We start from the raw sequence: 27,530 nt of genomic DNA, 5'->3' as shown, positions 1-27,530 counted from the left end.
CTTCCATGGTCAGCCGATTGTCAATCTGCAATTTAAAAGCAGGCTGCTCTCGACTAGTGTTAGCTTAGTTTTATGGGTTGTTGACATATGCACCGAGGTAGCTAAGGATGAAAGTGGAACGGATAATATCCATTTAGATCTATTTTTATATTCAAATCTATTCGGATATGGATAGAAATTTGAGCATTCGACTAATATCCATACCCATATCTATATTCATTAAAGAAAAATAGATATGGATATTGATAGGCAACTATCCTATCAATATCCAAATATTTCATTCTATTTGTAATCCTATTTAATTTTATATATAACTTGTGAACTTTTAAGGAAAATAAATGATCACATTAACATGTTATTGTTGATCTAAAATATTTGATTTTGATGGTACAAAAAAGTTGAGTAAAAAGTTCGGTTGCTTGGAGTGTGCTAAAATGCTTGCAAGAAGTTAAAAGAAGAAATCTTCCGGTAACTCTCAATATACAAAATAAGCCCAGAGGTTGCCGACTACCCTGAAGAGCATGCTTCCAGGGCTCTGTTCAGCCACCACCCAACGCGGACGAATCCCCCACTTGACTGGTATTGGGTGCCATGATCAGAGAAAGCAGGATTCCGGCAACCGATGGCGTGGAAGCAGCCGCTATCGACCACACACAAGATGTTCGATAGAAGCTTTCAAAGAACGGCACGAATATTAATGCACCCACCAGGATCAAACGCTCTCAGCCGAAGACTTCTGTCCTAACGAAAGGCGATTAAACGAAAGTGAGCAAAGGCAACCTCTTCGCTCCGCTACTCTTCACTAGTTGCCTTCATGATGAGTCGAAAAAAGCGGCCAAGACCGTCGTTGCCATGGCTTCTGCTTCTCGCTCTGGTAGGATCTATAGCCGTCTCATGGCTGGCGTTCTCCCGTTCCCCACGGCTAGACCACGTTCCACGCCCACACCGCACCCTTACAGCCACAGCAGCAGCTTCCACTCTCCTTCCCCCTTCAACCGAAGCACCCGAGAAGCGGAACACCACGACTGCTTCAAAGCCAGCTCGGATTGCCGCCCCCTACCACGACTGGGATCTCTTCGCCTCCGATTTCGACAACATGCTCCAGAATCTCAAAATCTTCGTCTATCCCGATGCTCTCAACTCGTCCTCCCCCTTCGCCAATGTCTTCCTTCCCCACCCCGACCCTCTCCACCCGAAGCTTGGCAACTACTTCAGCGAGCACATGTTCAAGATCAGCCTCCTCCGCAGCCGATTCCTGACATCCGACCCTGTGAAGACCAGCTTCTTCTTCTTGCCCTTCTCCATCAATGCCCTCAGGAACGATCCTCGCGTGCGCTCCGAGGTGTCGATCGCAGACTTCATCGCTCAGTATACAACAAGGATTAGCCGGGAGTATGAGTTTTGGAATGCTTCAGAGGGATCCAATCACTTCTATGTTTGCTGTCACTCGGTCGGGCGAGATGCTGCCTTGAAGCATGCTGAGCTCCGGAATAATGCTATTCAGGTGGCGTGCTCGTCGAGCTACTTTCAGAGGTTGTACACTGCCCATAAAGATGTCGGGCTGCCGCAGGTCTGGCCTCGTCCGCTAGAGGAAGTACCCAATCCTCCAAATGCAAGGTGAGTTCTGGAGAATTCTAAACTTCTGCTGGCTGCTTTCCTATTTTTACGTGCTTCTGCATTAGCTGGTCTCGCTGATGTTTATATTGCTTGATTGGTACTTCACAATTAGCTGCTCTATTGCTTGATTGGTACTTCTTAATTAGCTGCTCTGTTGCTTGATTGGTATTTCACAATTAGCATCTAGAAGACATTTCTTGATTGATGTGACAAGCAAATCCCTTGGACCAATAATAGCGGTGCTTCGATTGTGAAGAAAATTAGATAAGCAGTTCGGGAGCAATGAAAAATGAGAATGTAAATAAGAAACAAAGGAGCTGAGCTTTCTGGAGGATGGTGAAATTAATTTGCAATGGGTTATTATGGTATGCTAGGCTTGGCTATACAAAGAAAAATAAAATTGCTATGTTGGTGAAAGATGGCTACATGCATAGCCTCAGACATGTCGAATTACCTTATTGTGAATCTCGCTTCACTAGTAAATCATGCAACTTTCAAGTGGACATTTAGACATAGTCCGTTTAGATGTTTGTGGTCCATTAAATATGAAGGCTAGAAATGGGTGTTATTATTTTTGTGACTTTTATTGATGTTGCCTCCCATTTTTATTTTATTTACATTATTGTTCATAAATCTAAAGTATTAGATCGTTTTAGAAAAATATGAAATTGAGGTAGAAAACCAACGTGGTGCGAGAATTAAACAACTCCAAATTGATTGGGATGGTGAATGCATCTCAAACATTTTCAAATCCTTTTGTGAGGAGAATGGCATAAGGAGGCATTACAAATGCTCTGTTCAACAATGTGTTACCGGGACACTCGCATCCAACTACAAAGATCTGTGTTGGATATGTATGTGTATCAGATACGTGTCAGACACTTGGACACTTGCAAAGTTCTTTGGTTGTAGTTGGGCTCTTCCAATAATGAGTTTGAGCCTCCTCTTTGACATTGTAAAAGAGTGTTCTTTTCAGAAATTGGTCAAGGATGTAGGTATGGAAATTTTGCAAAATGTTATTTTTCTTATATCCTTTAAGCTAGTTTGGAAGTTAGGATAATAAAATCTTTTTAATGTTAAACAAATGATTTTAATATATAAATATATATAATTTAGTTAAAATTATATTTTGTCCTGCAAATGTTGGGAACTTCTTTGCTCCTCTTGTCAATTCAGGCTCTTGAATGTGCATCCTGTCCAATTCTCATGGCCATTTCCATGCAACAATTTCTCAACCCAATCCAATAATGTGGTTAAAAGACATAATAACACCTCATTTTATTAAATATAGATTTCTCTCTTTTGGTTTTTAATACTAGGTATAAGGACCCTATACAATTGCTTCAATTACTTAATTGTGAATGTTTGTATGATCATGATAAATGATCAGTAGGCATGGTTTGCTACTCTCACAGCATCAAACTACTCTCAACATTGGGGACATAGGAGAATGAGACACTCATTTAAAAGAAATGCCATTGTTATTTTGAGAAATGAAAAAGATTTAGTAGTGAGATGGATGCTGGCTCGTAATGTTTTGTGGAGTCAAAGACATCAAGGATGGCTAAGTTAGAGAATAAGATAAACTGTGTGAAGTGGGAACCCTGACCTTTAGGTTGAAAATCCTTGTCTTCACAACATGTTGGATACGGTGTCTTATGAGACTTACTATCTTCGAATGACAATAGATCCCTTGATAATCATCGTGCGACTGATAGGAGATGCTACAAGTGACCCATGTACTCCTCGTACTTATTGTTGTGATTAAAATATAATGTATGGTGATGTTACTTCAGTATATGATATCAAACTTGGTATTCGAAATCACTATTGGGACCCAAAACCAGGTAGCTACCGGTCCAATATGGTATGGCACGGTTCCATACTGATACGACATGCAAGAATGTATGCTGCTGGTTTTTAGAGATCCTTGTTGGCAGCAGTGGAGGGGGTTGGCAAAGAGTTAAATGAGGAGGGGACAAAAAGGTGACCTGAGGGTGTTGAGGATGGTGATGACCAAGGTCCTTGGGAGGATTGTCAGAGAAGAAGGAAGAAGGAATGAATCCTAGCCTTCTTTGATCCCATCATTGCCGAGCAGAGGACGAAGTCTAGATCCAAACCCCAAGACATCATCGCTTGAGGAAGTTGTGGCATCGGGGTTGAGGAGGCTAGCAGGCAGTGCTGAAAAGTGTTTACCCTTTTAGGGTTTTTGAGAGTTTGGAGTGGAAGATGTCAAGGCCTCGAGGTTGAGGAGTGGGTAGATGAGAAGCGCAATTGTTTGGGCGGATAATAGTGTGACATTGGTCGAGAATGATAGAAGGTTGCGGTCATGGGAGATAAGAGAGAGGCAAGTGTTGAGGAGAGAAGATATCTCAGATCAAGAGGTGAGGGGGTCATGGAGATTTTACTATGAAGCAATGTTCGCCGTATCAGTACTGGATCCGGTACCAGTGCCACACTAGCATAGTGTCAGTACGGTACAGTACGTGGTACGCCACCGGTACCGGTACGATACGATACGTCCGATACCGTTCAATTTGGTATGGTACAGCATACCATGCTATGAAGTGATTGGTTTAGCCAAGCCAAACTGGATTAATACCAACCAAAAATCGGGCGAAACTACAGTTCGACTTGGTTTGGACGATATAGTTGGTTTTGTGCTCCATATGATTTCAAAGGCCCAAATATTCTCAATTTTGAGCTGGTTAGGTATGGTGTGCCCAAACAACCCGATTTGGGTTGGTTTTGTAGACTTTGATCTCAAAGCTACAAATAATTTGGTTAGGTTAGATATTTTCTGGAAAAGTATCTTAATATATTCCATCTTGTACAATATGATAAAGAGGATTTTCTTGCCATCAAACTATAGTGTCATTATATAGACCTACTTGAGCGATTTTTTAGTTCTTGCTTTTTTTTTTTCATTTGTAATTGATGTTGTATGGGTTAAAGTGTACTCTTGGGTTTGTAATTGGGATTAGAACAACTTTAGTTGGTGTTATCAAGAAATTTGTGGTAGGTATAAGATCTAGGATAGGCCATGACCAGTGAGATGGGAGATCGATATGGTATTTCTTTTATGGTTTAATGAGAAAATCCTTGGAGGTCTCGTGCCTCATTCTTGAAACAGATTGTATTAAAGCATGATAAATAGAAATGCCCCTCTTATGCTTGTGGGAGATGTTGGAATTATGCAGCCATATTGGAGCATTTTAGTTCATCTCCATCTGAGGGGTAATTTTGATTGATTAAAATTGATAGAGGGATAAGGATGAATACTAGAGAGTTCCATACATCATTAGGGATGTAGAATAACTTTGAGATTACTCTTGTAGATGAGAATAAAACCTCTTGCATTTGTGTTTTGGGAAAGAGAGGAATTTTTGGAGTCTGCTTAATTATGAGTAATTGTTATATGAATTTAGAGAAGTCCTGGAGAAGTAATCATTCACTTCCTCGCTTTCTCCCTCTCCCTCTACTTTTACCATGCTCATTTCTATGGCACATAGCTCTTCAACATCTCGAGCTCAGGATTTGAGGGTGGAGACAGAGCTCCAGCCATATGTTTGCAAATTAGACTCGTTTGGACATGTTGCATTGACAAGATAGTGGTTCACCAACAACTCAGTTCGTGTGATTCATATTGAACAACTTATAGTTGAGCCAAAACTCGGGATTTAGAAAATAAGGTAGGCAGCTATCTTGTTTTCCTTCAGATAATAATTCGGTATTGCAATTATTTTTGTTGTGATGGCTGAGGACTACCAAGTGGAAGACATGTGGGTATGTCAGGTTTGTTGTTTCAAAAAAAAAAACAAGAAAACTGATTTTTGCATGTATGTGATTTTGTTTCCTAATCTTGAGAAAGAAAAACTATATGGCATGGATGAGGATAATGTTTAGGACATTGAAAACATCTTATATATATAGTTGGTTCTACCTAATTTATTGAGGAGGAAACCATTGCTTGGTTTAGAAAGATTTTGGACCATGTTTCCCCTCAAGCTTCATAATTGTTATTTGAATGTGCAATCTCCTCAAGGTAGAGATCAAGTTCAAATTCCCTCCATTCTAGTTATTTATTATATTTAATTTTCTTGGTCAAGGTTTTAAATCCCGTGAGATGGGGGTGTCCTGATTTCTCCATGGAACAAGGCACCCCATTGTCCTACCCATCTCGACGACTGTCCGATCAAGCATTCTAGTAGATACACTTCGGCTCTCTCCCCTTCTTCTTTCTTTTGTTTCTTTCCTTCTTTCTTTTTCTTCTACCCTCCTTTCTTTCCTTTTTCTTCTTCTGTCCTTTCCTTATCCATTCCTTTCTTACTTTTTCCTTTTCCTTCTTCTCTCTTTCCTTTCTTTCTTCTTTTCTTCCATTCTTTCTTTTCTTCTCGCTTCTTCTCTTTCCTTTTTCTTCTTCTTCTTTCCTCTCACTTTTCTCTTTTCTTCATATTTCTTTTTTCTTATTTCTTTCCTCTTTATTCTCTCCCCTTGTAGATGGGTTTCGAAGTTTTGACTCCATCCTGTCCTGTTTCTCATAGGAATGGGAAACGGAGGGGACGCCCGCTATTCCGTTGGAACTTAAAACCTTGATCCTAGGTATAGCCTTGACTCATTTCAATTATTGTGGTCTCTCCATACGGATGGTCAAAAACCATATGTGAGGGGGATGTTAAGCCTGATATATGTTGTTGGCCCTTTTTCTATCAGCTTTAGCTTTTGGTGTCAATTGATTACTCGATATTTTTGGATGCTTGTATGTTGGCGTAATATTGTCATTCAAGGTATGCTGTATTGGCCCAAAACTGGGCGGTATGGGGCGCACCTTACCATACTATTTCGGTACTGGTATCCGGTACGGATGGCGTACCAACATTCGATATGCCAAAAAAATTCTGTACCGTACCGTGCCAACATTGTGCTAGTGTGGCATAGACATGGGGTCCGGTGTCGAGACGGCGAACCTTGCTATCATCCAACATAATTTTGATAATCATGCCAAATCGGGGGGTTTTTATTGGTTATCCTTATGGTAAAAAAACATATAAAATCTACAATCTCGAATATCAAAAGGTTTACATAAGTATGGATGTCACCCTCTAGGAAAGTTCTTACGTTGCATAGGCATACCACATCTACCAAATCTGCTATAGCTGTTGTCATACCGTTACGTTTGCTGACAGTGGTAGTACCTATTGTCCCTTTGAGAATAATTCTTAACCATCTATACCCTTTTCTTTTCTTGTGGAACCCACTTTTGTTCCTCTTCACAACCTCTATCTACTTATGAGGCATGTGATGACACTTGCCTACCAAATCTACCACATCCACCAACTGGCTATTCAAAATGGATTTGCCATTTAACTTCTTAGCTGTGTAATTGCCATTTTTCTGATGCTAGCCCTAACCATCTTCTACTCAAGGTTTGCTATACCGGCTTGTACCGATTGTAATTAGTAAGGTTGAACCGGTCCATACTAGTCAGAATCGAGCAGAACCACCCAATATCACTCAAAACCAAGGTATGTACTATATGACCTAAATTGCTCAGTTTTGGATGGTACCATTATAAAAAGCAAGAAAATTGGGGCCGGAAGCTGCTATAGGTATGGGGTGCATGTCGTATCGTACGGACCATACCATACCGAACCAATAACCTACTAGTACGATACCTAGCACCAAGATTGCGGACCTTGTCTACTACAAAATGTATACTTTTCCACTTGCTAATGTTTTATCTTATTATAGTTTATCTCCTTTCTATTAATCATTTCTTACAATTAATTATTTCTTCCATTGTTGAGATTAAGAGTCTTTCCAAGGTGATGCAGATTCTAGAACAGTGTGATGCTATGAATGTCGAAATTAAAGCACTCTAATGATACTGTTTGATACTCCATTACCCACTTGGAAAAATCCCATTGGTTGTCATTGGGTTTTCAAAAGCAAGGGACATTCTGATAGGTCCAATGAGCACACAAGTTTCGTCTCGTAGCTAAGGACTACACTCAAATTGAAAACATCGATTACTATGAGACATTTGCTCTAGTGGCAAAGCCTATGACTGTTTGTGTGCCCATCAAAGGTTGGTCGTTACACCAACTTGATGTACATAATGCTTTATTGCTTAGTGACTTTAGATAAAGTCTGTATAACCTTCCATTTGGATATAGCAATAAGGGGGGAGAATGTTATTTGTGACTTGATAAATCTCTCTATGGCCTCAAGCAAGCATTATGATACTGATTTTCTAAATTCTCTAGTGCTCTTCACGATGTTGGTTTCGCACAATCAAAGGCCGACGGTTCTTTATTTTATCGACATAAAAGTGGCTTTTCATATGTAGATGACATTGTCGTTACTGACAATGATTCCTGTTCCATGGCATTGTGGTTGCTAGATGTAAGAAAGGGATACATATCTTAGCTAATAGAATATACCCTTGATCTCCTTCAAGATGCTGATCTTACTAGCGCTTAAACATCTGAAACTCTTTTGGACCAACACATTCATTGACTAACATTGTTAATGTTATTTGTTGCCTTGATAAATCTCTCTATGGTCTCAAGCAAGCATTACGCAAATAATTTTCTAAGTTCTCTAGAGCTCTTCAAGATGTTGGTTTCACACAATCAAAGGCCGATGGTTCTTTATTTTATTGACATAAAAATGGCCTTTCATATGTAGATGACGTTGTCATTTCTGGCAATGATCCATGTTCCATGGCGTTGAGGTTGCTAGATCCAAGAAAGGGATACATAGCTAATAGAACTATACCCTTGATCTCCTTCAAGATGCTGATCTTACTAGCGCTCAAACATCCGAAGCTCTTATGGACCAACACATTCATTTGACTAACATTGATGGTGATTTTAAACCAAACCCTTCATCTTATCGACACTGTTTGATTTATCCTACTATTACTAGGCCTAACATAGTTCATGCAAGCAACATATTGTGTCAATTCGTGCATCAACCTTGAAAATCACATATGGATGCTGCAATTTGTCTCTTGCAATATTTGAAGGGTTCTCCAAACTAAGGTATTTTACTATCAGTGAAGAATCCCTTACAATAGTGAGCCTATTACAACTTTGATTCGGCACCTTCTACCACTGGCTATTGCGCCTTCCTTGGTTCTAGCCCTATCTCTTGGAAGACAGAAGCAATTCACAGTATCCAGATCTTCTGCTAAAGCATGCGAGTGAAGTTGGCTCAACTGCTTGTTTCATGAAGTTGGTATACCCGACTCAGCACCTATTCCATTATTTTATGATAATAAAGCTTCTTTGCATATTATGCGAAGCCAATATTTCATTAATGCATGAAATATATCGAGATCAACTGCCATGTCGTTTGGGACAAATTACAAAGTGGATTACTTTATCCTACACATATTTCCATCTCTCATCAATTGGCCAACATCTTCAGCAAATCTTTGGGTACAAATCTATTTCAATTTTTAAAGGGCAAGTTGGGCATTCTTGATATTGACCCTCCAACTTGAGAGGGAGTATTGGAAAAATCATGACTAAATGCAATAGATGCTATATTTGTAATCCAATCTCCGCAATTACATAAATATTTGTGGGATCAATTACCATATACACCTTATCAATCATGAAATCTTGTGAGACCACATAACATATATAGCTCATCAATCTTATGGGGTGGCATATCATATATATTCCCATCAATCGTGGTGCATGTTGCTTTGTATTCTATATATATCACATATTATGATGTGAATAAGATATTATATTCCCATATTTTTATCTTAATAATTTCTACATTGCATGAAATAATTTTGAAGCCTTTCCAAAAATGGCCCAAGGTTTATTGTGTATCTTTTATGAATGAAACACCATTTCGAGTGAGGCGGACGCTGAAATTTATGCATAGTTCTCCATTTACCATGTGGACACCAGTATTAATAATGCTGATATTAATGTGCTTGGCCATCATTAAAATTCATTGCCTAATATGCAATATATATTAATAATTCTGGTATTAGTATCTTGGCCTTCATGAAAATTGATTGATTAATGTGCAATAGAAATTTGGTTAGTGTAGACTTTTATTTATTATAATTATATTATTATAGTATCTTACAAAAACAATTGGAAAGGAGAAAGAAACCATGCCTTGCGCATTATGCTGGGTTGGTATTTATAATGCCGGTAATAATGATGGAATAATTAAAGTTCATTGCTTAATATGCAATAGAAATTTGATTATTGAAGCCTTCTATTTATTATAATTTATTACATTACTATTTTGCATTTCAAGAATAGTAAAAAAGAGAAAAAAACGTACCTTGTGCATCACGGAGGTTACATGCTAGTAATTTATAAAAGAGAATTCATGCAATTGTTCTTTTACTTGATACATTAGTCATAATATTCTTTTCAACTCATTTGCTCAGTCTTTTTCTAATGTCCATGGACATGCATCATTCAATGAAATTTGGACTTGTTGGCTAGTCACCTCACTTGTCAGCCACTACTGTTTGCTTTGCGAGGATGCGACCCATGCATGGATCATTTAAAATCTGACGTTAGCATGCCATTTCCCAACCAATATTGAAAATCCACTATATAGAACTGGATGGTGCCTTATCAAATACATAGTTAAACCATCTTGAATGTTTGGCATAAAATTGATCCATATATGTAAGCCTGGTCCTGCCTCCACTAATGCGCGACTGCTATATGCTGCTGTGTGACCATCCTGCAAGTTCTAAACAGCACATAAAGTTAAGCTTGCAAGTTTCCAAACATTTAATTCATCTAATGATTGCTGCTCTCACATAAAATGTGGACCCATGTGCAGGTTACATTGAGCCAGCTCATCCTTTTTGATCTATGCATATAAACTTGGGGCGAAGTATCAATCCTTACATATTAGAAGTTTCAAAACAAGCCCAAATGATCATCTGTTCAAATCATAACATATGAAGCATGGGAACTTTGCAACTAATGCCTATTGGCATATTCCTTTGCTTAATGTCGCCTTTTAATAAAGTATGTAATTGATAAACTGGATTACAGGGTGATGATGGGAGACTTGGATAAATAAGTTTTTGCAAAAGAACATGTTTTGCAAGGGTTTATTTGTTTCTGCCCATGTATCACTTCAAAATGGGACATGATTTAACTGTATAATTACTTATGATCCCCTTGTGATATCACTTCTTTTTATCAGGACAATCAGGTTATATCAGAGATGATAGAATCGGCTGGAAATTGTGGTGCCATAAATATGAAAAAATTATATCTTTGTAAATTAATTTCCTTTGTGGATTCTAAGCAAATTTCTTGACTGATTCTTCTATGCAAATAACTGATTACAGATGATGGTCTATGCTTATTTGCAGAAGTAGACTTGTCTTCTTTGCTGGGCGCATGAAGAATTCCCGAGTGCGTCAACAGCTGATTGCTAGGTGGGAGAATGATACCTCCATGGACATCTTCTCTGGAAGACCACCCTTCCCGTACGAGGAAGGCTTTAGAAGGAGCAAATTCTGCCTCCACGTGAAGGGATACGAGGTCAACACTGCTAGGCTCTCTGATGCCATTCACTATGGCTGCATTCCTGTGATAATTTCAAACCACTATGAGCTCCCGTTTGTCAACATCTTGGATTGGAGCAAGTTCTCGATCATCATCAGCCACTCAGACATTGCTTTACTGAAACATATACTATTAGGCATATCTAAAATAACATATTTAAATATGTACCATAGTCTTCTCCATGTCAGGAAGCATTTCAGGTGGCATATGACTCCCATAGGTTATGATTCCTTTCATATGATTGCTTATCAATTATGGCTGAGAAGAGGCAGATGTCTGCCTTCTTGAATTTCCTTGTGCTCTAATGGTCTAAACTTGTGAACTTGATTGATATGGATGTGCTCCAAGATAGACATAAAAGAAGTTATAATCTTGATTCACTTCCAGGACTTGCTCTATTAGAATGAAAAATCACTGAGAGCCTGTTCGGCTATTCCTACATGGATATCCTTTAAACATCAAGCCTGTTAGCTTGCCCAATCCGCAGCCGTCTAAGGGCTCATCTGTGATCTAGCTTAAATCCTAGCTCGTGTGCCTCTTGCTCTATGGGAAAAAAAAAAAGAGGATCCACGGAAGGATTTTTCTTCCTCTCACAGGATTTAGGTTTGGGGTTGGATTGATATGGATCATATCCAAATGGGCTGCCCCATCCACAAATCCAATAGAAAATATAGGTCAATCTTACTAAATTTTCTGAACAGGCTCTTAGATTAATGCTAGCAAGTAACTCGCGCTCTGTAGGGAGATTTAATTATATGATAGAGAAAATTAACAAATATGGTGAGAAGCAAGAGTTATCTAGTTGTATTGAAGTTATTTTTTCCTCACAAAAATACAATCACAGTTAAATTTTTTTCCTATACAAAAAAACTTTATTCCTTTTTGACCTTGGTTTGAGGAGAGTGTTGGAATCTTCATTTCTATTTTGCTTTTCCTATTTCATCCTTTCTGGAGCTAAAAAAAAAGAAGAGTATGTAGGTAGAGATAAGCATTATATTGAACATTGGATGATGTATAAAATAATGATAAATTTGTATGAGATGATCATTTCAAAAAAAAACTGCTATTATATCTACATATAGATGGTATATAGATACAAAAATTGCTCCTTTTTTTCAAAAAAAGAACCGCAATGAGCACATTTTTTGTGCATGAAAAAACATAAACTGATTTTTTTTATTTTGCTTGAAGAGAATGATGCAACCTTCATTTTTATTTTGTTCCTCCTGCATCATCTATGCTAGAGGTTAAAAATACAAAAATAGGTTGAAGAAGCTGATTAGCACCTACAAAGATAAGATTTTTCTCTTCATTTCACTCTTGAATTGTAGAAAAAGTTAATGTGAAATACCAAATGATTCATATTAAAATTTATCAGACATGGATAGGAATTTGAGTATTTGATTATTATTTGTATCCGTATCCATATCCATAAAAAAAGAAGAAGATATAGATATGAATAGATAACTATCCTATCCGTATCCGAATATCTGATTCTATTTGTAGCTTTATTTAATTTTATATAGCACTTGTAAACTTTAAAAAAAAATAATGATCACATTAACATGCTATTAACTTGATTTATCATTTTCTTAGTAATATTTTTGATTTCGTGGTTAAAAAATTTAATTTTTTGATTTATATCCATATATATATATATATATATCCATACTTTTGGCATCCTTTGTATTCATATCCGTTTAAAAGACTATGGATATGAATTTTTGCATCTGACTAACATCTGTATCTATATTTATTAAACAAAATAAATATAGATATGACTATGCTAGTAATTGATCTATATCCGATTCGATTTCAGCCCTATTATGAAAAAAAGAACAAAAAGAAGCAAGAAAAAATCAAATCTTGGGCAATTTTACCATCTATATCCGATAGAACCATCAAAAAGGGACCCAAACTGGTATCGCACCTGGATTCTTATTTAAGCAATGACATGCTTTATTAGGGAGGCTTGTGCAATGACATGCTTTGAAAACCTTGTCTCTTGTTTGTTTAGTATCTAACAATAATATTTTCTATCAACTGCTTAGGCATTCGGAAGTTTGTATTAAGTTTTTTTTAAAAAAAACTTATTTGAAGTTTATAATTTTTTTTTCTTTTTTTTGAACATATAAAAAAAACTTATTAGAAGTTTATAATTTTTTTTTCTTTTTTTTGAACATATAAAAAAAACTTATTAGAAGTTTATAATTTTTTTTTCTTTTTTTTGAACATATATCCAATTTATCTCTTGATAATCTACTACTCGAATTTCTATCCTTGCAAGAATAGTTTTTATCATGGCTTTACCATGTCTGCTCCTTAATGTGGGCCAAGGGTCTCTTGGAATCGAAGGGATCCAGCCCTAAGAACTGGGGTGTTTGTAGCCAAACACTAACTAGAACCAATCTTAATCGTCTATTCTCTTTCTCCAATAATCAACAGCTCAGAACCTTGATCCACACCAACCACCCCCACCTAATACCAACTATCGCCTCACCTCTTCATCACTCTCCTCAACCTCTTAGATCCTTTCCCCTCTCATTGTCACCCTTCTATCCTCTGCTTGTTTGCTTCCTTTTGAATGGCTCTTGTTGCTGCTAGATTCTGAGTTGAGGTTGGTATCCTCCTGTTATGTTTTGAGGTCATTAGGAACTAAAGTGCACCGAGATTGGATGAGACCAAGGCAAACTAGGGGTTAGTTCAAACCAAGGTTAACCTGCAAAGAAGTCCTCTTGCCGGAAGGTTTCTTGCGGGGGAATTTTTGATGCTTAAGTTAGAAATTTAGAGCAATAGAAAAGAAAGAGAGAAATTATGTTAAGAGGAGTTTGAGAAGCTTACCTGATGGTCCTCGGGTCATCCCTATACGTAGGGTAAGATAGGTGTTCGTTACCTAATCTGGTAGAATGTGCCATAATTGCATGATAATGGCCGATTACATATTAACAATATGGTAACTGCTCTGCGCAATTAGCACGCTATGATAATCATGCTGATCATGTGTTAACTATAGCTCTGGTGTAACTGTTAATCTTCACTGCACCGAGCAGAATAGCACCTTGGTCCATACCGAATTCATTTACTTTGGCCATGGCCAAGGTCAAGGAGGTTCGCTTAGTGAGGCCAAGATGTCCAATATTCTCCCCATCACTTGTCCCCCACTTTTGAGTTTGAACATACTTTTAGTTCAGGAGATGGAAGTTGTATCGTTATCTTGACCGAGTATAAAGCATCTAAAATATGATTTTAATGTGCTGATTGATCTTCTGAAAGCATCACAACTTTAAAGTTGTTTTGAGGTCTTTTAATGTGGCGATCCGGATGAGCTGCTTATGCCGTATCCTAAGCTAACACATGGCTAAATCAGCTCGAAGAGCCAAATCATCACCCTAATTAGAGTCGTCCGTGCATGTATATAAGGTTACCTCCTTCCTTCTTTTCTTACTCTTTGCTTCGTTCAAACTCTTCCACTAGATTGAATCCCTCTCTCGATGCTTCTCCACTGGAGTTCTTCATCTCTGATGCTTTTTCCTGCATCTCCTCTTGCATCTTTTCCAATTTCTTCTCCGACAATCTTTAGCTTCGATGGGTTTTTCGCTTTCGATTGCTTAGATTCTTTTTTCATCATTTTTTTTCTTTCCTTGATTTTTTTCCATTTTCTCCCATCATGAGTGAAGATGAGATTGAAGTCTTGGCAGGGAGTTGGTCAACTGACCAAACTCCTCAAGCTCGGCGTTCTCCCTCTCCAAGTGAGGCTAAGTTCAAAGTTTATTTCAGCCCAGAGAATGAAGAGCCAAGCGAATTTGGACATGATCGAAGCTCAACATTCATTCCTCATGAGTTTCACTTTGAGCTTGCTAGTATCGAGGTTCAGGTCAGAAACCTTCCTCTTTCTTGGCTTGGCCAGTACTAGAAGACTCTTAAAGTTAGGTTAAGATTTCCTCTTCATCCTTTTATCATCCAGCTGATGAGGGTTTGTAGCCTCATTCCGACCCAGCTAGTTCCGAACTCCTGGCTGGTCATCATAGGTTTTCTTGTTCTCTGTCTTCTTCACAATCTCTAAGCTTCAATTTCTCTTTTTCGGGGATGTTTCACTTTAAAGAGGCATCCTCAAGAGAAAAATTGGTGGTATTTTTCTTTATAAAAAAACCGCCAATTGGTCCAAAGTACTTCCTCTTCCTTTTATGGATGGAAAGGGAGATTCTTTTTTATTTTTTCTGAGCAGCCATGGTAGTTTGAGACCCTGTGAAAAATACCTCGGAGGTCTTTAAACTGACCTCCAAGGTTATCTGATGATGATTAGAAATCCTTGGACATTGTACTTAAATCCGAGGTTCCTCCCTTGTGAGAATTGTTGTCTAAGGAGATACTAATCAACGTTGTCTGAGCCCGCTAATCTTTAGGATAATTTTTTCTAGAATGCTTATCTTTTTCATCTCATGGCAAAACTAAGTTATCTAACATTTTCATCCATTTTCCAAGTATCGTAACCATGAAGACTGAAATGGCACTAATTCGGAAGGTCATGTATAAGAGGACGACAACGGCATCTGGGAGGAAAGCTCCCTAAAAGAAAAAAGAAAGGATCCACCTCGACACCTCCTAATGCAGCGATCAGGCCTTCGACACCCGAGGTGTATGAGCCTCAAATGGAAAGGGTGGAGCCCGATCCCTAGGTCGAGATCGTATCCCCCATTTAGGTCGGTTTCTTTTGCTGAGTTACGCCCTGTTCGATGCGACGTTCGCAGCGGAATTTGAATGGGACGTTGTTCATCGTATAAACGCGCCTCGGATCGTAGAATTCAAAAATTTTTCTGGATCCAAATCCAGAAGATCTTTGAACTCATTAGAAAGGGGAGATTAGGATCTGAGGAGGGTTGATTAAGATTTATAAAACTAAAACAAAAATTAGAAGTTATAAATTTGAAGATCTCATCTTTAAAAATTCTGCAGGTGTAGAACCGCAGCCCGATGATCTTTCTAGGTTCTTGGTTAAGCCGCACATGTGTCCGGCCTCTACAGGTATCCACACGAGGTTCTAATCATCTGAGATAGGGTCTTATCGGAGTGCTAGCTCCTTGCAAAGACCTCTCATGACTATCAAATAAATTGGAAGAAATCTACAACATACCTCCTTGAAGAAGAACCCTTTCTTCTTTGATCTTACTCGCAACGGAGGAAGAGGAAGGAGGAACCTTTGCATGTGGATCTTCCTTGCCTTGATGCTGTGGAAGAAGAGGATGCAGAGGACCCCCTTGCTGCCGTGGAGAAGGAGAAAGAATGGGCTTGGGCGTGGAGGAAAGAACTCCCTCTTTCCTTGGGCGAATTGATCTCTTCCTAGGTTCTTCTTCTTTCTTTCTTTCCAACACTTGGAAGAAGATGAACTTGATCTCCCTTACTGCCGTGGGAAGAAGAGGGGAAGCCTCTTGTTGCCGTGGGAAGGGAGAAGAAAAGAGAAAGGGAGGCGTGGAGAGGAAGAGGAGAGAATTAACTCATAATGTCTCCCTTGCTACCCTTTTATAGATTGGGTTTAGGGCTTCTCCTAATCTTATTAGGAGTATGGGACTATAACCCACCCTTGGATTAATGCCAAGTGTCTAATCCTTGTGCTCATATATGTATGACATGTGTCTACTTAATCAATTGATTAATTTTCTAATCACATTAGGATTCCTAATCTCATTAGGAGAATTATTTGATTTGGGAGCATGCATCCTACGATGCCATGTGGACTTTAAAGTCCGCATAGTGTGAACATGACTTAAGTCATATTCATCTTACGATGACATGTGGTCTTTAAAATCCGCACAAATCTTGGTTTAATTAAATTGACCCAATCATGAACCCAAATCAATTTGGGTCGAACCCAATTTGATTTGGCTCATTAAATCAGCCCAATTGCAATCCAATTGCAATCAATTCCACTTAATTCTTCTTTCATTAACTTACTAACACTTAGTGGGTTAATTCAATCACCAATCATATTGATGATTGATTTCTATTGTGATTCCAAATCATAATTATGATAGTCTGACTAATTAAATCCTCTATGTGTGTGACCCCTGTAGGTTCTATTCTGACTGGTAGTGAGATATATTGAGATCTTCATCTCAATATCACTGAAACTCCTTTCAGTGGACTGAAACGATTTCAGTTCTACTCTCAAGGTTCACTAATCCCAAGTGAATGCCTTCGAGTCTCACAATCCACTAGTGATACCTAGCAATATATGGTGGCAACCCAGCAGAAAGGAATGTCTAAACCTCTAGATGCAGTTAGCGTATGATACAGTCCCTCTATCATGGATCCCGATGTGACGGAGGTTATGGATATCTCGTCAAACCTCATCGTCCGTCATATGTCAAATTTATACGACTTCTAGTTCGAGATATGGAAAACTCTTTTTCCAAAATATCTGGTCAGAAATTTATCAAACTCAATCTCATAAATCAAATAGGATCACTCCTAATCTATCAAGATCGATAGATCCCATCTAGATGCAACCCTATTCCAAAATGAACCTACTGTAGCCAATCCGCACTACAAGGACCCGAATGGCTAGGGCCCAAGTTCACATGCTCGTCAAACTATAGCACCCTCATAGTGAATAGCTGAGGCATCGTAGGTCAAAGGACCAGTCATACAACTGTAGCATAAGTAGTCATTGACGAGTGGATAGACATCCATGTGACTACTATCTTTGGTCACGCTCAGTACCTTGTTCTCTAACAAGTACTCGCATAATCACTACAGTGTCTCTACACCGTGGACTCGAGACTCGTCCATCTGACTAAGTGATATGTGCACTAATCTTAGCGGATCGATCACCGCATCTCGTGATGGATCCATCGATGAGGAGCATTTAGAAATTAATCCCTAATGACACATGCCTCAAATTCTCAACTTCTTGAGAATATGTGTCATCATCTATTAATTTCTTGGACGATTCATGGACACATACAAACATGAATGAAAAAATAAATTGCCCAATCTTATTTATTAATAAGTGTCAAATTACAAATTTATGCCCCAGATTATAAATATACATCAGCCACGTTGGCTTCTAGGGCATACATCTAACACCTTTGGAGGGGGTTGTCCTTGCCCAGCCATTCATCGCAGCCCTAACTTCCTTCTCGTCATCATCCGATGCCAACACTTTAGCTCAAGCCAATCCGAGCTCGTCTGCTCCAGTAGAACACGGCTCTGCTACTTTGACCTACATGTCGAGTTCCTTAGCTCCCACTGCTCTCGAGATCTACATTCTAAGATGGTCAAGGCTTCCGACTAGGCCTTGATGACCCCTTGGGTGGCCAAGGACATGGTCCGTGCCATGCAATTGAACGCCGATAAGAGCATCATGCAGGAAATCCATTTCAACTACCTAATTGATGGAACTTTCATCTTAGTCATTCGGATAAATTTTTTTGTGCTAAATTTTAGAAAGTTTTTCACTTCAGAACTAATTGTTTCTTTTTTCATCATGCTCATGAAGATTGCTACATGTATGAGGCTATTATGATGCTTAGGCATTGTGATTCAGACTATGAAGCAAAGTAGAAGGCTTCTGAACAAAAGGCTGTCGGGTGGAGGCAAAGTTGATGGTTGACCTTGAGCAGGTAGAGGAGCGGGTGCAGTTGGCCGAGGAGAAGGCGAGGGTAGCTGAGGAGTGGGCTGAGTCAACAAAAGCTCAGGCCTCAGCTAGAAGGACCAGCAAATTGTTGACCCCCTAATGGATTTTGATGAATACAAAACACTAGAGTATAATTCCATTTATCTTAACAATTTAATTGAGAAATTCATGTGTTTTATTAAGAATATTGTTAAGAAATGTCTAGGCAAGTTCCCATAATTTTTATGAATTTATTGAAGAATTTTTTGAGATGAAAGAAAAAGTTCAGGGACAGCCGAGACGTCTCCTGATAGTCTCAGAGACGTCTCTGGCACAAACAGGAAGAACTGGCACGTCTGAAGACGTCCCCGGCACCTGCCGAGTCGTCCCCGCGATAGCGGAGTCGACTCTCTCAGTAGCGGAGTCGACTCTCTCAGTGGCGGCAGAAAGGCAGTTTTCAAGAGACATGCGCGAGACGTCCCCACCATACGCGGAGTCGTCCCCGCAAGTAAAAAGCAGATCTCCGGAGTCGTCCCCTAGATAGCGGAGACGGCTCTCTCAGGGTTTTCCAGAGAATGATTTTTTCGGTGATAAGGCAGCGGAGACGTCCCCTGAAAGAGCGGAGTCGACTCTCTCAGGGAATTCCAGAAGACATGTTTTTCTGAGATAAAGAAGCGGAGTCGTCCCCGAGAGAGCGGAGTCGTCCCCATTCAAAAAGTGCAAACAAGCCGAGACATCCCCGTAAAGTGCAGAGACGACCCTCTCAGCAAATCAGAAAGGCAAGAATTCAAACGGTACAATTCCAGAGTCGTCCCCGTAAAGAGCCGAGTCGTCCCCAGACAACATAAAAAGTAAAATCTTGTAGCCGAGACGTCTCTCGTTGAAGCGGAGACGTCCCCGGAACGCCTGAGACGTGACTGACAACTTTTCAGATTTGGTTTGAATTTCAAATCTCCTTCACTTTATCTCTAACGGCTATATTTACTTTTTGGGCTATAAAAGGGACCTCTTAAGTGCTTCTAAACAACTCTTCACCAACCCAAAGCAAAATCATTCAAGAGAGAAGAAAGAAAAAGAGGTTCAAGGGAGTTAGTGCATTCAAGTGAAGAAATCAAGTGCTTTCAAGCTTCCCAAGTGATTTCAAGCTCAACTACTCTCTTCCGCTCGTGCATTCAAAGCTCACACTCAAACCTACGCGATCCACATCGGAAGAATCACCATTTCCCACGCTTCCAACGGCAAAAGGATTCTTCCGGGTTCTATTGTTTATCATTGTCATATTTGCTTATTTAGAGCTTTCCAATTGTTTGTAAAACTCTTTTAACATTGTGCTTGTTCCAGTCAAGGGACTTGGAACAAGGGAAAGGCGTCCCAAGCCTAGGTTAAATTGGGGGTTTTAGGGTTTGTTGTGAGCCCGGTGTAAAACAACGAGTTGGGTAGTGAACTCGCAAAACTACCGTACTGTAATCGTGGATTATAGTGAAAATTCCCAAAGGTGCTTTGGGGAGTGGATGTAGGAGCAGTGGAGGCTCCGAACCACTATAAAAGCCTGTGTTTGCGATTGGTTGTCTTCATAGCTTTATTCTTGCTTTAGCTCTTATATTTGTGTGTTTTCCTTTTAAATAGTCAAAAAGTTTTTAAAACACCCAATTCACCCCCCTCTTGGGTGACCATCTCTGGGCAACAAGTGGTATCAGAGCGGGTGCTCTGTGTATTTCTTGAAAGATCTAACCGTCTTAGCCAAAGATCTAGATGGCAACAACCTTTAACAATGTTCCTGCCGAGGGGCAAGCAACCAATAGACCTCCACTCTTCAATGGGACAAATTATACCTATTGGAAGACTAGAATGAGAATCTTCATTCAAGCACAAAACTATGCCTTGTGGAGGGTTATAGTCAAGGGACCACAAGAACCATCACACATGGTTAATGGCATTCGAGTTCCCAAACCTGAAGAGGATTGGGATGAGAATGATGATAGGATGGCTCAACTCAATTCTAGAGCCATGAACTCATTATTTTGTTCTTTAGATGCAAATGAGTTTAATAGAGTCTCCACATGTAGTTCCGCTAAGGAAATATGGGATAGGCTTGAAGTTACCCACGATGGTACAAATCAAGTCAAGGAGTCCAAAGTGAACATTCTAGTTCACAAATATGAGTTGTTTAAGATGGAACCCAATGAAACCATCACATGCATGTTTACACGCTTTACCGATATAATTAATGGTCTAAAAAGTTTGGGTAAATCTTATACTAACCCGGAACTTGTGAGTAAAATTCTCAGGTCTTTGCCAAAAGCATGGGAAGCAAAGGTCACGGCGATCGTAGAAGCCAAAGACCTCAACACCTTGGGGCTAGAACAACTTTTGGGCTCATTAATGACGCATGAGCTCACGATGAAGCAACATGAAGATGATTTGCCAAAGAAGAAGACAATTGCACTCAAGGCTACTTCGAGTGTGTGTGAAGAAGAAAGTAGTGAGAGTGAGGAAGAAAGTGAGGACGAGGACTTGGGTTTGATAGTTAGGAAGTTTAAAAAATTCATGAGGAAAAAGAAACCCTTCCCTAGGAAAAAGTTTGGAGGGAGAAATGATTGGGAAAAGAAAAAAGAAAAAGAAAGAGACCCAATCATATGCTATGATTGCAAGAGACCGGGACACATTCGTTCCGAATGCCCTCAACAAAAGAAGTACTTTGGAAAGAAGAAGAAGAAGGCATTGAAGGCAACATGGGATGATAGTGACACATCATCCTCCGAGGAAGAGAAGGAAGAGACCGCCAATTTATGCTTCATGGCGTTCGCAGACGACGAGGTATGTCAAAACCCAACTATAAATTTTACTTTAGAAGAATTGTATGAAGCTTTTCAAGAACTTATGGGTGATTGTAGTATGTTAGGAGCAAAGAATAAAGAATTAAAAGTCTCCAATCAAAAACTGAAGGAAGATATTGAGAACCTATTAATTGAAAAAGAGAGCATTAAAAATATTAACACTATTGACCTAGAAATCAAAAATTCAAAACTTAGCATTGAAAATGAAAAGGCAAAAATACTAATTAAGGAATTAAATCTAAAAATAAAATCCCTACTCAATAATAATACCTCACTTGCACAAAATGTTGAATCTCTTAAACAGGATAAGGAAGAACTAGTTAAAGAAAATTTGAATCTTAAGAACGAGGTACATAAGTACAAACCAATTGTTGAAAAATTTACACAAAGCTTTGAAAAACTAAATCTTATTCTTTCAAATCAAAGAGTTGTTTTCAATAAAGCCGGATTAGGATATAAAACTAACAAACAACAAAAGTATCTAAAGAATTTCTTCATAAAAGCACAAGATGTAAAAACTGAAAAACCTACATGCTTTCATTGTGGAAAGAATGGACATAAAGCCTACTCTTGTATTCAAAGAAAGATCCAAACTAACAAGAGTACATTTGTGAAAGCCAAAAACATAACTAAAGTATGGGTGCCTAAGGGAACCAACCACACTAACCACGAAGGACCCAAGAAAACTTGGGTACCTAAGAGCTTCACATGATCATTTTGCAGGTATGCCTTGCAGCCGGAAATAAAAAGAGAATGTGGTATCTTGATAGCGGTTGCTCAAGGCATATGACCGGTGACAAGAGTCTCTTCGTCACCTTGGAATCAAAAGAAGGAGGAGTAGTCACATTTGGAGACAATGCTAAAGGCCGAATCATTGGTGTTGGTAAAATCTCCATATCACCCTCCTCATTTATTGATAATGTATTGTTAGTTAATGGACTAAAACATAATTTATTAAGTATAAGTCAATTTTGTGACAAGGAATTTAAAGTATCATTTGAATCATCACTATGCATAATTAGTAGTCCAATTGATAATGAGATCATACTCACAGGACATAGGCATGGAAATGTTTACATGGTAGATCTTGATGATCTCACCATAAAGGATGGCCAATGTCTTGTAGCCATGAATCTCAAAGTCAATGAGACTAGTTGGTTATGGCATCGTAGGTTAGGGCATGCTAGCATGGATTTAATCTCTAAATTAATTACAAAGGATCTAGTCAAAGGACTACCAAAAATAGACTTTGAAAAGAATAAAATTTATGCTGCATGTCAATTAGGAAAACAAACAAGAAGTTCTTTCAAGTCTAAGAACATAGTCTCAACATCAAAACCCTTAGAACTAATTCGCATGGATTTGTTTGGACCCACTAGAACTGCTAGTCTAGGGGGTAAGAAATTTGGTCTTGTAATCGTTGATGATTTTTCACGTTTTACATGGGTTTCATTTCTTGCACACAAAGATGAGTCCTTTCCCGCTTTTATCAATTTTCATAATAGGGTTTCAAATGAACTCAATCTTAAACTAAAAGCAATTAGGAGTGATCATGGTACCGAGTTTGAAAATCAGTATTTTGAAAAATTTTGTGAAGAAAATGGTATCAATCACAACTTCTCGGCACCTAGGACACCCCAACAAAATGGGGTGGTAGAAAGGAAGAATCGCACACTAGCAGATATGGCTCGTACCATGTTGTGCGAATCGGATCTACTAAAGTATTTTTGGGCTGAAGCAATAAATACTTCATGTCATATTTTGAATCGTGCTTTAGTTAGATCCATCTTGAAGAAAACACCTTATGAGCTAATAAAAGGTAAGAAACCAAATATAAGCTATTTTCATGTTTTCGGTTGTCGATGCTTTATTTTAAATAATGGAAAGGACAATCTAAGCAAATTTAGTGCTAAATCAGATGAGGGGATCTTCTTAGGTTATTCCTCATCTAGTAGAGCATACAGGGTCTTCAACAAGAGAACTCTCGTTGTTGAAGAATCCATTCATGTTGTTTTTGATGAAGCTAATGGAGATTCTTCTAGAAAAGAAGAAGATGGTGATGCAGGTATACTTGAAGACCGAATGAAGGAATTCTCCATTCAAGACAAACAACATGAGGATGAGATCAAAGAAGATACAAATCAGCAAGGTGAAGAAGATCAACCTCCATCAAGAAATCAAGATCTTCCTAAGGAATGGAGGTATGCACATGGTCATCCAAAGGATCTAATCCTTGGTGATCCTTCACAAGGTATAAGAACTAGATCCTCTCTAAGAAATAAGTAATTATCTTGCTTTCGTTTCTCAAATAGAGCCTAAATCACTAGAAGAAGCTGAAAAAGATGACAATTGGATGAATGCTATGCAAGAGGAATTAAATCAATTTGAAAGAAATGAAGTTTGGACTCTAATGAAAAGACCCCCTAATGTTTCAATTATAGGCACCAAATGGGTATATAGAAATAAACTAGATGAAGATGGGATAGTAATAAGAAACAAAGCTAGGCTAGTGGCCAAAGGATATAATCAGGAGGAAGGAATAGATTTTGATGAAACTTTTGCTCCTGTTGCTAGATTAGAAGCTATTAGATTACTTTTGGCATATGCATGCTTCATGGATTTTAAACTTTATCAAATGGATGTAAAAAGTGCATTTCTAAATGGTTATATAATGGAGGAAGTTTATGTAGGACAACCTCCAGGTTTTGAAAATCACTTACATCCAGATTATGTGTATAAATTGCATAAAGCATTGTATGGACTTAAGCAAGCTCCTAGGGCATGGTATGAAAGGTTAAGTAATTTCCTAATTGAAAACAAATTTAAGAGAGGAAATGTAGACAAAACCCTCTTTATCAAAAGAAAAGAAAATGACTTATTGCTTGTGCAAATTTATGTGGATGATATAATTTTTGGTGCTACTAATGATAATCTTTGTCAAGAGTTTGCCAAGCTTATGCAGGGAGAATTTGAAATGAGCATGATGGGTGAGCTCAACTTCTTCCTTGGGCTACAAATAAAACAATCAGAGGAAGGCATCTTCATCAGTCAATCCAAATACATCAAGAAAATGTTGGAAAAATTCAAGATGAAGGATGCAAAGAAAATCAGCACACCCATGGGCTCAAGTTGCAAGCTTGACAAAGATGAAAAAGGTAAAAGTATAGACTGCAAATTGTACAGAGGTATGATAGGCTCTTTACTTTACCTTACTGCTAGTAGACCAGATATATTATTCAGTGTTTGTATGTGTGCTAGATACCAAGCATGTCTTAAGGAATCACACTTGCAAGCTGTTAAGAGAATTTTTAGATATCTAGTAGGGACATCTAATGTAGGCTTATGGTATTCTAAACAATCTGACATAAATTTAATTGCTTATTCCGATGCTGATTTTGCCGGGTGCAAACTCGATAGAAAAAGCACAAGTGGCACATGTCAATTCTTGGGTGCTAATTTGGTTTCTTGGTTTAGCAAGAAACAAAATTCAGTTGCCTTGTCCACAGCTGAGGCTGAGTACATAGCAGCTGGAAGCTGTTGTGCCCAAGTTCTTTGGATTAAGCAACAACTTGAAGACTTCGGTATCAAAATGGATAATATACCAATTAAGTGTGATAATACAAGTGCAATTAATTTAACAAAAAATCCTGTTCAACACTCTAAGTCAAAGCATATAGAGATTAGGCATCATTTTATTAGGGATCATGTGCTGAAAAATGATGTGATGATTGAATATGTATGCACTGAAAATCAATTGGCCGATATCTTTACAAAGCCCCTTTGTAAAGATAGATTCAACTTCTTAAGGAATGCTTTGAGCTTGTATGATCCTAGTAAATGAATTGAACTTGTATTGCATTGCTTTGCTACTCAAACTAGTAATCCACCTCAAAGTAAACATAAGTGAAAACATGAATTCATCTAAGCTAAATGACGAACTGTTTGACTTTCCGGAGGATGGTTACCCTCCCTTGGACTCTTCATGGAGATATTTTCAGAGCCTATTTCATAGGTATTCGAAATTTGGTCAAACATTCCTCATTTCAATATTAATAATTCAAAAATCATTATCAAATTATTATAGGATGTATTATTAAGGGGGAGGATCACAAACAAATTCACTCTGAGTTTATCAAAAGAGATCATGTTGATTAGGGTGATTAAACAAAAATTGGGAAAAGATAGAGTTCAGTCTGAAATTTTTTCAGTGCCGGAGACGTCTCTGGCAAATCGCAGAGACGTCCCCCCAGGCGAGACGTCTCGCCTTAGTCGCGGAGACGTCTCGGGGACCGAACTAGGGTTTTTAAAATAAGTGAAACAGCTCGAGCCGACCCGAGCTATCTTCTCTCATTCCCGACCAAAACCAAAAACCCTAGCCTCCGCTTGTTCTCCATCACAAACCCTAGCCTCCGCTTGTTCTCCATTACAAACCCTAGCCTCCTTCTCCACATTTCCTTAGGATTTCCACTCAATGGCACCCAAAAGAGCTAGGACGACCCGTGGAAGGCGACCTAGGGCAGCGGCCGACGGTGAGGAACGGAGGGAAGAACCTTCCGCGCCGTCTCCTCCGGTTGCTCCGCCAACCACAACCATCTCCTGTGCAAATCGCACAGTCACGACCGGTAGGTATATAGATTTTTCATTTTTAGATAATGAGGGGTTCTCTATTGGAGAGAGACTCCGAGCCCAAGGGTGGGAGCACCTTTGTACCCTTAATACCTCGACCTACCCCGGCCTAGTTAGAGAACTTTTTAGCAATATGGCCTTAGGGGACCTAGGGTACACTGCATATGTCCGGGGGACATTAGTAGAAGTCAATGAAGATGTCCTATCCACTGTCTTGCAAATCCCCAAGGACGGTGAGGCTCCAACCTCACATCCCCAAAGGGAGTCAGCCCTAAATTTACTTTTAGGACGAGAGGACTGCGGCCCTCTTGATGTTGTCAACTCCCAAGACCTAAACGCCGAAATGAGATTACTTTTAAGTATTGTCAACCGGGTCTTGTTTCCCAAAACCGGTCGCTTCGATTTTGTTTCGGAGCGAGATTTAGTTATAATGCACCATATCCTACTAGGGATTCCTCTAAACCTCCCTAGACTCATGCTAAACTACATTGCCCTATGTCATAGGTATTCTAGGTTTAGTTTACCCTATGGCATGATCTTTACCTTAGTTTTCAAACACTTTAAGGTTCACATTCCCGAAAATGAACCTGCAAAGCCCTTGAGAAACACCGACTACTATAATGAGGGCACAATGAGAAGAATGGAGTTTCATAAGATAGATGGATCTTGGGTCAAGGTTCCAAAAAGAAAAGCACAAACCCTAGAGCCTGAGATCCCACATCACGAGTCTGACCATCACTCTCCTCCACCTAGCCACATGGATATCCCTGATATACCCTCCAGCTCAGCTGGACCTTCCACATCCATGCCACCACCTCCTCCAGTCAGTGGGCCTTCCTTCCTATCAGAGGATCAGATGCGCACCTTAGCATCTGTCATTTGCCAGCAGATGAGGGAGGAGATGAGATCCATGATCTCCACTGAGTTGGCCCCCATCAGAGCTTCACATGAAGGGCTTCTACAAGAGCTGAAGGAAGTTAGAGCTCAAATTGAAGCTACAACGCAAGAAATGATTGGTGTGGGTGCCACCCAAACCTGCAGGTCAATTGAGCTCAAGGACAGCTTGAAGACCATTTCCAAGAGTCTCAAAGAGTTGACAAGCCCAGGAGGCAATGTGGGCACTTTAGTTGCCCAACTTAGAGGGAGGATTGAAATGGCAACTGAAGAATTTGAAGCACTTATGGCAGCCTTCCACAAGTCACAGGGAGATCAATTTAAGACCCTAATGGATTCAATCAATGCTTTTATAGATGCAGCTTGTAG

The 27,530-nt window shown here is 39.1% G+C and overlaps 1 protein-coding gene across 2 annotated transcripts; it reads left to right on the top strand.

Moving 5' to 3' along the window:
- Positions 1 to 374: 374 nt before the first annotated feature.
- Positions 375 to 11,572, top strand: LOC103705959 (probable glycosyltransferase At5g03795). Of its 2 annotated transcripts, none has more exons than XM_008789877.4 (2): positions 375 to 1,617; positions 10,453 to 10,812. In XM_008789877.4, the coding sequence occupies exons 1-2, from the start codon at positions 815 to 817 to the stop codon at positions 10,460 to 10,462; spliced, it is 813 nt and encodes a 270-aa protein (XP_008788099.2). In that variant the 5' UTR covers positions 375 to 814; the 3' UTR covers positions 10,463 to 10,812. The 2 variants fall into 2 exon arrangements, with proteins under 2 accessions (XP_008788099.2, XP_008788098.2); XM_008789876.4 differs by lacking the exon at positions 10,453 to 10,812 and adding an exon at positions 10,997 to 11,572 and having other exon boundaries at positions 384 to 1,617.
- Positions 11,573 to 27,530: the final 15,958 nt, after the last annotated feature.

Source organism: Phoenix dactylifera, chromosome 9, assembly GCF_009389715.1.
Source record: "Phoenix dactylifera cultivar Barhee BC4 chromosome 9, palm_55x_up_171113_PBpolish2nd_filt_p, whole genome shotgun sequence".
In the NCBI taxonomy this organism is placed as follows: Eukaryota; Viridiplantae; Streptophyta; class Magnoliopsida; order Arecales; family Arecaceae; genus Phoenix; species Phoenix dactylifera.
The sequence above is the reverse complement of the archived record's forward strand: the minus strand, read 5'-3'. Positions and strand labels throughout refer to the sequence as shown.